At 37.2% G+C, this 13,382-nt stretch overlaps 1 protein-coding gene, 1 non-coding gene and 1 pseudogene across 2 annotated transcripts; all 3 read left to right on the top strand.

The window, feature by feature from the left end:
- The first annotated feature begins 2,256 nt into the window (after positions 1-2,256).
- On the top strand, positions 2,257-5,825 carry LOC112509093 (annotated as a pseudogene).
- A 123-nt stretch (positions 5,826-5,948) lies between these two features.
- Positions 5,949-6,338, top strand: LOC112509092. Its single transcript, XM_025113964.1, has one exon. It carries the CDS (start codon positions 5,949-5,951, stop codon positions 6,336-6,338), a length of 390 nt encoding a protein of 129 aa, XP_024969732.1.
- A 3,886-nt stretch (positions 6,339-10,224) lies between these two features.
- Positions 10,225-10,417, top strand: LOC112510665. The gene has a single exon (XR_003069029.1). It is a non-coding gene; the product is annotated as a U2 spliceosomal RNA (small nuclear RNA).
- Positions 10,418-13,382: the final 2,965 nt, after the last annotated feature.

Below are 13,382 nucleotides of genomic sequence, written 5' to 3'. Positions count from 1 at the left end.
TCCTAAAACCTTTAGAATCAGTAACCTAGTTTAGCTATTTTTTGTTCATTCCAACATTGATTTAATTAGGTTTTGATTTGTTATTGCTTTGAGGTTTCGTTGTAAACATGTTTGAACAAGCCTTTTTGCTTGATTTCTGAACTTATTGTTTATCGTATTTGGGTTTTCAATTAGTCTAGCTAACTGATTGGAATTCTCTTATGAAATGGTTATTTAGAATTCTTAGATACGTAATCATCTTAGAATTTTGATAGAGTAACACTAGTATTCATTTGGTTTCGATAAGGTTTCCGGATTGAATATTTGAAATCTTGCGATTAGAGCCTCGATAAGCCGAGCTTATGAGCTTATGGCTTTGAATTGGTACTTTTTTCTTGTCCGGTAAAGCTAGTCGCACCTACGAGTTTAAGAGCTTATTTGAACTTATATTTGTGGTTAACGGTTGATTAGAGAGCTTATTTTAATCAACGATTATCTATGGAAAATTGGGTCGTTAGAGCTTGTTAACGATTAAAACCAATTCGGGTTTGTCCTTTCCATTTACATTTTTTTGGAATCGATGATAGACACTAACATCTTAACCGGTATTGAATCGATGTTGGGACTTTAATCAATTGTTTTAGTTTATATTTTATCGCATTTTTAGAGTAATTAATCAAATCCAACCCCCCCTCGTGATTATTAGTATTTTTACGTTTTCATCGTGTACTTGATTCGCTAGTTGTATAACGTTAGACCGAGTCTATGTGGATTCGACCCGACTTACACTACTACAATTTTGGTTGTAACTAGTCGTTAGTTGGAATTTATTATTTGGTGGACTTGGCATCCATCAAAATTTTGGCGCCGCTGCCGGGGACTCGGTATTACTAACTGTTTATGCCTAGATCGTCACGTACAGGTTCACCTTTACCAATAAATCTAGAAATCGAACGAACCGCGAAACGACTGAGGAAACAAGCCAAGTTTTGGAAGAAGTTTGGCGAGGGACCTTCGTCACCGGGGTTAAATATCTGGCAAGATACTAACCTATCGAGCGATTCGGATGAAGAGGAAGAAAGGTACGAAGAGAAAGACGAAGAGAAGGCAGACGCGATGGTTGCCGAATAAGATGAGCGAACTCTACTAGAGTTGGCAACACATGACGTTGCTCAGGTTCCTATCTGCATCAGGTATCCGCAAGGTAACATAAATTTTGTTCTAAAAACTGGTTTGGTCCACCTATTACCCTCCTACCACGGTTTGGAGAATTAGGACTCGAACAAACACCTCAAGGAATTTCATGTAGTATGTTTAAGCATGAAACCCAACGAGGTTACGGATGATCTTATAAAGTTAAAGACATTCCCTTTTTCTTTAAAAGATCGGGCTAAAGATTGGCTCTACTCGTTACCGTCCGGTTCAGTAACGACTTGGAACCAAATGGCGCAGTTATTTTTAGATAAATTATTTCCCGCCTCCCGAGCCGCTACACTTCGTAGGGAAATATGCAATATCAAACAAAGAGATGTGAAAACCCTCCATGAATATTGGGAGAGGTTCAAATATCTCTGCGTTAGTTGCCCGCAACACGGAATTTCCGAGCAACTTTTGTTGCAGTATTTTTATGAGGGCCTTCTTCCTATGGAAAAGAAAGATGATTGATGCTGCTAGTGGAGGGGCAATTTTCAATAAAACCCTAACTCAAGTAAGGGCTCTGATCACCACTATGGCTGAGAACTCTCAGTATTTTAGTATGCGAGGTGATTTAAGGATAGGACCCCAAAAGATTAACGAGGTTAATACCGGTAACATTGAGAGTAGGTTATTTGATTTGACTAATCTCATTAAACAATTAGTTGTGGGTAAAGAGCAAGTTAAGGCATGCAGTATATGCAATGGGACGAACCATCCAACGGACGCGTGTCCACAACTCCAAGAAGATGTTTGGTTGCACCCGAAGATGTCAACGCCATCGGAGGCTTTCCAGGACAACAACCACAACAAAGGTTTTATAACCAGAGTTTTGGTGCCCAAAGACCTCCGCAACAGTTCCAGCAAAGGCAATTCCAGCAGCCATTCCAACAGAGAGCACCGTTTCAGCCAAACAACCAAGCCTCGAGCAGTGTAGGTATGTCTTTAGAAGATATTGTTAAATATCTTGCTACTAACACTTAATAATTTCAGGAAGAGACGAGGATGAATATCCAGAATTTGGTAACCCATAATCAAAGTTTAACGGCCCAACAGAAGAATTTGGAAGCTCAAATCGGGTAAATGATGAATTCGCTTAATAGCATTGAGAGCCAAGGTAAGTTACCATCCCAAACTGAAACTAACCTGAAAGCTAATGTTAGTGCCATTACTTTGAGAAACAGGACGGTTTCGGATCCTGAACCCAAAGCAAGAAGGAGTGAGAGGAAAGAAGAGAAAGGGGCCGAGATTACGGGTGACAAGTCAAATGAAGAAAAGGTTGAAGGTAAAAATGTAGAGGACAAAGGAAAGGCGCCCGAATTTGTCATCCGACCACCATTCCCAAAGAGATTCGAGCAAAACAAGAAGGAGCAAGAAGACAAGGAGATTATGGAGACTTTTCGCCGAGTTGAGGTAAATATTTCACTCTTAGATACTATTAAAAAGAGTACCTCGATATGCTAAGTTTTTGAAGGAGTTGTGTATGAACAAGAAGAAGTTGACCGGGAACGAGAAGGTTAGCATGGGCGTGAACGTATCCGCCGTGCTTCAAGGAGAGAAGATGCCACCTAAGTGCAAGGACCCAGGTATGTTTACTATTCCTTTAAGTTAGGTAATGTTTCAATAGATAAAGCCATGTTAGACTTAGGTGCATCTATAAATGTAATGTCTTACTCAATTTATTCATCACTGAATATGGGACCTCTTAAGAGGACGCGAGTTGTTATACAACTCGCCGATAGGTCCAATGTGTACCCCAAGGGAGTCCTTGAGGATGTGTTGGTTCAAGTTAACGACTTAGTCTTCCTGGTTGATTTCTACGTCATAGATATGGAGGAGCATAATACCTCCAAATCACCTTTGATATTGTTGGGAAGACCATTTCTGAAAACATCAAAAAAAAAATTGATGTTCATGATGGTACGTTAACTATAGAATTTGATGGTGAGGTCATTAAATTTAATATCTATGATGCCATTAGATATCCTAGTGATGTGTCTTATGTTAGTTTTGTTGATGTTTTATATCCTATTACTCATGATTTGTATGACCTGACTAACCGAGATTTGTTGGAGGTTGCGATTTCAAGGCACCTAGATGCGAGGACAAGTAATTTGTTGATGAAGGAGTATGATTTAGGGCCCGAGCTTAAAGAGATGGTCTTAGCCATGGAATCTAACCGGCACAAGAAGTTTCAGGTATCAAATGTTAATTTACCTTCTTCTTACACTAAGCTATTTCCTTCTATTTTGCAGGCCCCGGTACTTGACTTGAAGGAGTTACCGGACCACCTCAAGTATGCCTACCTAGGCAAGGCAATACTCTACCGGTGATCATCTCTACTGAGCTGTCAAGTGAAGAAGAAAAGCGGTTGGTGAATATGCTCGAAGAGCACAAGGAGGCAATTGGATGGACTATAGCTGATATCAAGGGATTGAGCCCTTCAGTTTGTATGCATAAGATTCTACTCGAGGATGACTACAAGCCTTTTCATGAAGCTCAACGACGCCTCATCCCGCCTATGATGGAGGTAGTGAAAAAGGAGATCCTCAAACTCCTTGACGCAGGTATTATCTATTCAATTTCAAATAGCAAATGGGTAAGCCCTGTTAAGGTAGTACCCAAAAAGACGGGTTTGACGGTAGTTAGGAACACCGAAGGTGAGTCGGTGCCTACTCGAGTCCAAAATGGATGGCGAGTATGCATCGACTATAGGAGGTTAAACTCGTCCACTAGAAAGGATCACTTTCCACTTCCCTTTATCGACCAAATGTTGGAACGATTAGCGGGAAAGTCTCACTACTGTTGTCTAGATGGATACTCCGGGTTCCATCAAATCCCGGTAGCGCCGGAGGACCAAGAAAAGACTACTTTTACATGCCCGTTTGGTACGTTTGCCTATAGGCGTATGCCTTTTGGCCTTTATAACGCACCAGCTACTTTTCAACATTGCATGGTAAGTATCTTTTCTGAGTATGTAGAGAGTATCATTGAGGTGTTTATGGATGATTTTACCGTTTATGGTAATTCGTTTGAGGACTGTTTGAATAATTTGACCAAGATTTTAAAAAGATGCATAGAGACTAACCTTGTTTTGAATTACGAAAAATGTCACTTTATGGTTAGTCATGGTCTTATCTTGGGTCATATTGTTTCTAAGAAGGGTATAGAGGTAGACAAGTCCAAAATAGATGTCATTAAAACTCTACCTTACCCCACTTGTGTTAGGGAAGTCCGTTCTTTCCTTGGTTATGCAGGGTTTTATAGGAGATTCATTAAGGATTTTTCGAAGATAACCCGACCACTTTGCTGTCTCTTACAAAAGGATGTGGACTTCCACTTCGATGGTGAATGCAAGAAGGCATTCAATGAATTAAAAGATAAGTTAACTTCTACACCCATAATTCAGCCCCAAATTGGGATCTCCCTTTTAAGATCATGTGTGATGCGAGTAATTACGCGGTCGGGGTTGTTTTGGGACAGAAGTTTGGTAAGGAACCACAAGTGATATACTATGCTTCTCGGACGTTGGATAATGCCCAAAGCAACTATTCAATGACGGAGCAGGAGCTTTTGTCCATAGTATTTGCTTTAGAGAAGTTTCGTCAGTATTTACTTGGTACTAAAGTGATAGTTTTTTTCTGATCATGCAGCTCTTAAATATTTAATGAAGAAGAAGGACGCCAAGCCTTGCCTTATCCGTTGGATGTTGCTTTTAAAAGAATTCAACCTAGAGATTCGGGATAAGAGCGGGTCGGAGAACTTGGTGGCCGATCATTTGAGTCGTTTGTTAAATGGTGAGGATCCTTCTACCTTGAAGGATGAATTTCCGGACGAGCATCTTCTTACCGTTCAAGAGACGACACCCTGGTACGCTGACTTAGTAAACTATCTAGTTACCAACACTTTGCCAGGTACGTTGACTAGAACTGAAAAGGATAGGATTAAGAGTCAAGCGAAGTATTATGTTTGGGATGACCCCTACCTTTGGAAGCATTGCTCTGATCAGATTATCAGGCGATGTGTCCCCCCAATACGAAGTACAAAATGTACTTCGATTTTGTCACAAATATGCTTGTGGGGGACATTTTGGTCCAAAGCGTACGGCACACAAAGTGCTTAATTGTGGCTTGTTTTAGCCATCCATTTTTAAAGACTCTTATATGTTTTGCAAGAGTTGTGATAGGTGCCAAAAGACGGGAAATATCGGACCACGAAATCAAATGCCCTAAAACCCGATTTTAGTTTGTGAAATCTTTGATGTATGGGGCATTGATTTCATGGGACCCTTTCCCGCCTCTTTTGGATTCACCTATATTTTATTGTGTGTCGATTATGTCTCGAAATGGGTGGAAGCTAAAGCCACCAGAACTGATGATGCTCGTACTGTTTCAGCTTTCCTTAGATCTAACATCTTCGCCAGGTTCGGCACACCAAGGGCCGTCATAAGCGATCGAGGGACGCACTTTTGCAATAAAGTGATCAAGGCGGTGTTTAAGAAGTACCATGTCACTCACCGGATTTCAACCGCATACCATCCTCAATCCAACGGGCAAGCCGAAGTCTCTAACAGGGAGATCAAATCCATTATAGAAAAGACCGTAAATCCTAATCGCAAGGATTGGACCGAGCGTTTGGACGATGCTTTGTGAGCCTACCGTACGGCCTACAAAACACCTATAGGTATGTCCCCTTTTCGATTAGTTTATGATAAACCATGTCATCTACCTGTTGAACTAGAACACAGGGCCTTTTGGGCTGTTTAGAAGTGTAACATGCGAATGGATGACGCGGGAGTTCTAAGGAAGCTACAACTTCAAGAGTTAGAGAAAATCAGAAACAACGCATACGAGAGCTCCAAGATCTATAAGGAGCAGACCAAGGCTTTCCACAACAAGATCATCTCTCGGAAAGAGTTTGTGGTTGGACAAAAGGTTTTACTCTTTCATTCATGCCTAAAGCTGTTTCCCGGTAAGCTTAGATCACGGTGGGTTGGTCCTTTCATAGTTGTTAAGGTTTATGCTCATGGAGCAGTCGATATTGAAAGCCCGAAAACAGGTAAGTCGTTTAAGGTGAACGGGCATAGACTGGAACCTTTTTATGAAGGGTTTCAGTCTACGGACATTGATGTTATGGCTCTTGAGCCACCGCTCGTTGTTAGTTAGTTTCGGTAGTGTCTAGCCAAAGACGTTAAAGAAAGGCGCTGATTGGGAGGCAACCCAATTTTTATTGCTTTATTTTCCGTTCTAGTTTAGTTAGTTTTAGTTTTAGTTGTCTTTCGAGATTGATGAGTTGCTTTCCCAGGTTGGCATTCTCGTGAGTATTGACGTTCAACACCCCCCCCCCCAGGGTGCAAAGAGGCTCTTACCACCCGCTTGGACCGTGTATTTGGCACAAGTCTACATATTCAGGGGAGTTTTCTCGTTCCCTTTGCTTTTTAATGTTTTAGACTATACCAATGAATGCATACATTGAGGACAATATATGGTTCAAGTATGGGGAATTATTGATTTCTAATGTGCAAGAGTGTGTTAGAAAGGGCTAAATTTTTTGAACTTTTGGCTTGATTTTGGGCATTTGTTAAATGAATTACATGAGTAACGATTTTCTTGATTTTCAATACCATAAACACCATAGCATGGACGATTGTATGACTTACTTGTTAGTCGTGATTAGCACATTTGAGATAACTTTTGTGAGGCTTGCTAATTTTATAGACAAAATGAACCCATGAGCTTTTGAGCCATGGTCGAACACTATTTTCGATCTCATTTCATTTTTGTGTGCATTGCATCTTCCATGTTCATCTCACTCTAGAACTTGCATTAGGTCTTTTCAAGATTGCACTTAGGCAATACTAGTGTGTGAAAATGATAGACGACCATCATTGATGTTTTCTTTTAACCATTTAGCCTAAAGCCAACCCTTATGTGTTTTCCTTTTTGGTCACCTCTTTTGAGCCTAATTACCCTTTTTCTTGACTTTTACACCAAATATATACCCCTTAGCCAAACACTTTCCTCACCAGACTTTGGAATGAGACTACAAGCTTTTAGTTAGGCAGACTTGTTGTACGGTCTGTATACCATCTACACGATCCTCAACACCTATATAATGATCAGTAGAGGTTCGAGAAAAAGATAAAAAAAAGAGAAAAAGAAAAAGAAAATATATATATATATATATATATATGTTCCATATGTGCAAATGAAAAAAAAATGATGAATGAATATATGGAGGCCGAACAATGGAAGAAACACAATTGTCTCCATAATGTTTTTAGCGAATAAGAGCTAAGAGATTGAGAAATTTTGTGATCGCTTTGACAAGACACGAGAATCATGTTTGAGTTGTAGTTTCCTTTCCAAGGTCCACTTTTAGTCACTTCACCAAATTATTCCCTACCTTGACCCTTAGCCACGTTACAACCCTTACTAAAGACCTTTTTGATTCACACCTAGGTTGACCATTAGCGATAGAGAATTGAGATCTAATTCAAGACTATGGTAGTGTATGTACATGTGAATTCATGTTTTGAGTGAAAACATCTACACCATTGTGTGAATGAGCAATTGTATTGCATATATCCTTTGTGAGTTGTTTGTGAAATTAGCATGTTCTCATCTTTGGTTTGTCTTGTGTGTTAATTTTCGCTAATATGGTTTAGTCGAACCTCCGTAAAATGATATGTATTTTTGTCCGTTCTCTAAAAATCAACTCATGATAAATTCGTAATGTTTGCCCAGGACGGTCAAAGTTCTAAGTGTGGGGATGTTTTGATAGCTATATTTTCTTGGTTGAAAATTAGAGTTAAGAAGCCTTTTATTTTCATCACTATGTGAATAAATGTGTTTACTTAACCTACATTTTCTTTTGTAGAGTCCAGCCCAAAAAAAATGAAAAAGCCCAACTTATGGCCTAACTTTTGTAGACTTCATCAAGCCCAAATAAAGCCCACATCTCCCCACATTTTTGATAGGCCAGAAGAGTTTGGAGAGGAGGCATACGGTAACAAGACGTGGGATCGAGAGGGAAGGAGGCGACAATAGTTCGTGGGGTTCAAAATGGAGAAGACGTGGGGTGCGATCGATCGGATTGGAGAGGAACGTGATCAAAGACAAGGGGGTTGGTTCATTAGAAAAGGCGAGAGGGACTGGAGTCGCGAGAGAGAGAGACGCGAGGGTGAAGAGGATGGCAGGGGGCTGTTCGATTGAAAGGAGAACGAGGACAGCAGGTGGTAGCTCGTTCGACTGGAGAGGACAGAGACAGCAGGGGCTGTTCGATTGAAGAAGCTGGAGACGAAGGTGAGAGAGAGACATCAGCTGGTTCCATTGGAGAAGACGGATGCGAAAGTGATCACAACAACCTTTTCTCATCAATTTTCATGATTCTTTCGGTAAATCCTAAAACCTTTAGAATCAGTAACCTAGTTTAGCTATGTTTTGCTAATTTTGTTCATTCCAACATTGATTTAATTAGGTTTTGATTTGTTATTGCTTTGAGTTTTTGTTGTAAACATGTTTGAACAAGCCTTTTTGCATGATTTCTAAACTTATTATTTATCGTATTTGGGTTTTCAATTAGTCTAGCTAACTGATTGGAATTCTCTTATGGAATGGTTATTCAGAATTCTTAGATACGTAATCGTCTTAGAATTTTGATAGAGTGACACTAGTATTCATTTGGTTTCGATAAGGTTTTTGGATTGAATATTTGAAATCTTGCGATTAGAGCCTCGATAAGCCGAGCTTATGAGCTTATGGCTTTGAATTGGTACTTTTTTCTAGTCCGATAAAGCTAGTCGCACCTACGAGTTTAAGAGCTTATTTGAACTTGTATTTGTGGTTAAGGGTTGATTAGAGAGCTTATTTTAATCAATGATTATCTATGGAAAATTGGGTCGTTAGAGCTTGTTAACGATTAAAACCAATTCGGGTTTGTCCTTTCCGTTTACATTTTTTTTTTTTTGGAATTGATGATAGGCACTAACATCTTAACCGGTATTGAATCGATGTTGGGACTTTAATCAATTGTTTTAGTTTATATTTTATCGCATTTTTAGAGTAATTAATCAAATCCAATCCCCCCCCCCTCATGATTATTAGTATTTTTACATTTTCATCGTGTACTTGATTCGCTAGTCGTATAACGTTAGACCGAGTCTCTGTGGATTTGACCCGACTTACACTACTACAATTTTGGTTGTAATTAGTCGTTAGTTGGAATTTATTATTTGGTGGACTCGGTATCCGTCATTTCACAACTTCCGTTATCAATGATGAGATTACATACCTTTTTATGGATGGAGCAATGAGATCGAAAAAGGTTCTTTCTTTGTCCTTCTTCTTTGGACGAGAGGAGTACTCGTTGGAGTATGAGGTTGATCTTCTGTTGGAAGTCATCCTTAGCAAACTCGGCACCATCATAGTCTCCATCATCCCTGTTTTCTTTGTTGTCTACTAATCTAACTGTTCTTCAGTTAGTACATTCATTGGATCTATGACCCGGTTGTCCGCATCGACAACACTTGAGGCCCATTGGTTTGGCATACAGATTGGGGTTTTTTGGAGGAGCTGTATTCCCTTGTGGTCCTAGACTAGAGCTGTCGTTGTTGGCTCGAGGGGGTGGATCGGTGTCTCGTAGGTTTGTAACTCTCTTTCCATTATCGACGGTATGAGTTTGGACTTCGATAACTCCTTGGTATTGTTGTGCATAGCATAACGGAGTGAAAATGGCAAGAGGGAGATTAATACAAAAAAATGACTAAAAATGAAACAAACATATTTTTCTCGGATGTCGATCTTTTGCTTAAGATCAAATGTAGTATGTGTTTTTAGTTTAACATATCTATCCCGAATCTTAGGTTTTTTTTGTTTAGATCAAGTATATTATATGTTTTTAGTTTGATATCTAAAATATGGGTTTTCAACTTGCTTGGTATTTTATTTTGTATATGAGAATGTCCATTATACTACTTGGTGATAGTTATTTATCTGTCGTCTTGGTGTTACTACTATCAAGGTTTGATACACCCCTCTAATTACAATTTACATATTATAGAATGTTACGATAAAGTGTGATATTTGTCTTTATCAGTTTAATATTTGATATGTGGGTCATCGACCCCACTTGATATTAATTTTAATTTTTTATGAGAGAAAATCAATTATCTTAGCTTGGTGATGTGGTTTTTCATGCATCGCCTTGAACTTCCACTATTGTTACTACAACTTACGCACTCCTCTAATTTTCACTTGAAATATTATAGAACGTTTCTTTTTCATAACTTCAAATGAGATTTCAATTAAATTTGTTACAAAATGAACATCATGATTTTGTCACCTTATATGAGATTTATGTTAGAATTGTGACTTCTAATTAAACAAACTACTAACATTAGTCAAACATTTGTAGAGTACTTTGTAACACCATTCTCGGGCATAGTTATATAACTTAAATTAACATATGGTTCTAAGATTGTTGTCAACTTCTCTTAAAAACTTTTAATGTTAATGAGTAGTTGCCACACACATTTGCCTAACTTTTTTTAGAAGTGGACTTCAAATTTTAGCCTATAACATTTTTTTTTGAAGATGGTATTATCACTACTGTGCAACGTGCGGTTGGAACACTAGTAATGCTAATAGGTATATCATTTTGTCTATGATGACTAGAGATGTCTTGCTATACCTATATCTACCTTAGCATCTGAATCCGCGTTTACTACTAACGACCATGTTTTAGACATTTAGATGATTTGTAGAGAGGTCCAACACGGTCGTACTTTATTGATGATTTGAATTGGATGTTATCATTTAGACTTTCGAAGTGTAATTCCAAGGCTTAAGGATTTTAATATATATATATATATATATATATATATATGGATTATTGTAATAACTAATAGCTTCGTTTTGTATATTTCTAGTAGTATTTTTCGCATTTCATTCCTTACTTATATGTATACTACCAACCCGCCACAACTCGCAAGGGTTGGGTTGGGTCAGGTTGTTTAAATGGGTTGGGTTGAGATTTTCCAAACCGCCATAATTGAGTTGGGTTATAAAAATGTCAAAAACTGCCCAACTAACCTGCGTACACTCCTAATTTGTGTGGCTCCAAGCAAAGCATGATTGCACTGTCTACAATAGAGTCCGAGCATATCGTTGCATCAGAGGTAGCTCAAGAAGCAGTCTAGATAAGGAAATTCATTGCTGAACTAGGAGTAGTGCCGAGCATTGAAAGACCGACGGAGATATATTATGATATTACCGATACTATAACGATAGCGAAGGACCCAAGAGTGACTAAGAGGACTCGACACATTCAAATGGAAGTTTCAATACATTCATGATGTCATCGACTCGGGAAAAGTTGTCATTCTTAAAGTTCACATAGATCATAACATGACAGATTCGTTCACAAAGCCCATGCCTTGTGCCAAGCATGATGATCATGCCATAGGCATTAGACTTCGTTATGCTAGCAACTTTTTTCGATTTGTAGTATGTTTTAGTATTTGTATATTGGCGGTCTATGTAAAAATAATTAAATAATAAAAAATGTAAACATATAAATAAATGATGATTAAATGGAAAAAGGAAGAAAATGAAAAATAAAAAAATTACAAAAATAGATAAAATGACGAACATACCTCTTATTTAACAAATTTTTTAATGGAGTTAATCTCAGGGACAAAAAGAGAAACAAAATGGAAACCACAATAACAAAAAGAACAGTTTTTAAGAAACAAAAACGAAAATAGTTTCAAATAATAAACCACGGGGATGAAAACCGTAGTTTACTTTTAAATTAAAGATAAGAGGCATTGAAGACTTAGGGGCCGTTTACCAAACATTTACCCGGTAAGCGCTTACTGGTAAACTTTAACACTATTATTTACTAACCGGGTAAGATTTTAGTCCACCAAAACAGTTTCGTATGCAACAATTTTCCCGGTAAGCGCTTACCGTGGTAAGAGTCGTCGCCCTCACTTACCGGGTAAGACTCTTGGTTCTTGTCTCGTTTTTACCGGGTAAGATTATTGGTCCTTACCATATTTATGCGTTTACCGTGGTAAGAGTCGTCGCTCTTATTTACCGTGTAAGACTCTTGGTCCTTGTCTCATTCTTACGGGGCAAGATTATTGGTTCTTACCATATTCATCCGGTAAGGTAATGTGACTTCGTATTCACTTACCCGAGTAAACGTTTAGTAAAACGGTCTCTTATTTAAATGTTTGCAACAAGAAGTAAAGACAACGAATATAAATTGCAAATAAATTACTCAAAATAAATAGATTTTTCTGAAAGTAATTTTTCAATAAAAGAGAAAAGTGGAAAAATGATGTTATAGCACGAACGTAAATCATACACAAGAACTATGTTTATGGTTATATTTTTTATATGTTCTAAATTCCGTATGGGACAAACTAAGTATTTGGAACTCCAGTCTTATATTTTAGTGAACTAGAAGGGTACTCACGTAATGCAGCGAGATAAATCTTGATTTTAATATTTCATTTTAGTTTTTTATCTCAGTCGATGTTATAGTATGGTCTTATGTGATTTAAGAAAACGATTATGTTTTTATTTTTGAATAAAATATAGTTTGAAAATATCATAAAAATTTGACAAAAATATATCGATATTAGTATGAAACTAACTATTTAAAGTTCCTATTTTTTTGTCTAATTTTGTAATTCAATGATTTTATTATAATTTAATTTAGATACAATAACGAAGTAATTCATATTTGGTTTATAATATAATTTTTTATAAAAATAATAATTAATTATTTTGTTACAACTCGATAATTATCTTAATTATATTTTATATTTTTTATATTTTAAAATAAGATGTTTATCCTCTATTTGATTGTGTTTATCCGCAGTTAGTTATACGAATTGAGACATCGAGCTTTAATAAGTTGTATTTATGCATATTTTACTTGTTATTTTGAATTTTAAGTAATATACATCAATAGTACTTTATGCATAAAAATGGTTTTTAAGAGTTTTTGTCAAATGCTATATAATATAGTATAAACTATGCGATTTTGAGAAAACGAGGATTTTTTTTTTATTTTTGATTAAAATATAAATATAAAGATATTATAAAATTTTGACAAAAATATATCGATATTAGTATCAAATTAACTATTTAAAATTATTATTTTTTGTGTAATTTTTTAATTCAATTTTTTTGAAT

Source organism: Cynara cardunculus, assembly GCF_001531365.2.
Source record: "Cynara cardunculus var. scolymus isolate 2C chromosome LG 3, CcrdV1, whole genome shotgun sequence".
NCBI classification, from domain to species: Eukaryota; Viridiplantae; Streptophyta; class Magnoliopsida; order Asterales; family Asteraceae; genus Cynara; species Cynara cardunculus.
Note: the sequence above shows the minus strand (reverse complement) of the source record. Positions and strands in the feature narration are given on the sequence as shown.

Coding starts and splice junctions, on each gene's coding strand:
- LOC112509092 (XM_025113964.1), top strand. CDS start 5,949: ATGCGAATGGATGACGCGGGAGTTCTAAGGAAGCTACAACTTCAAGAG.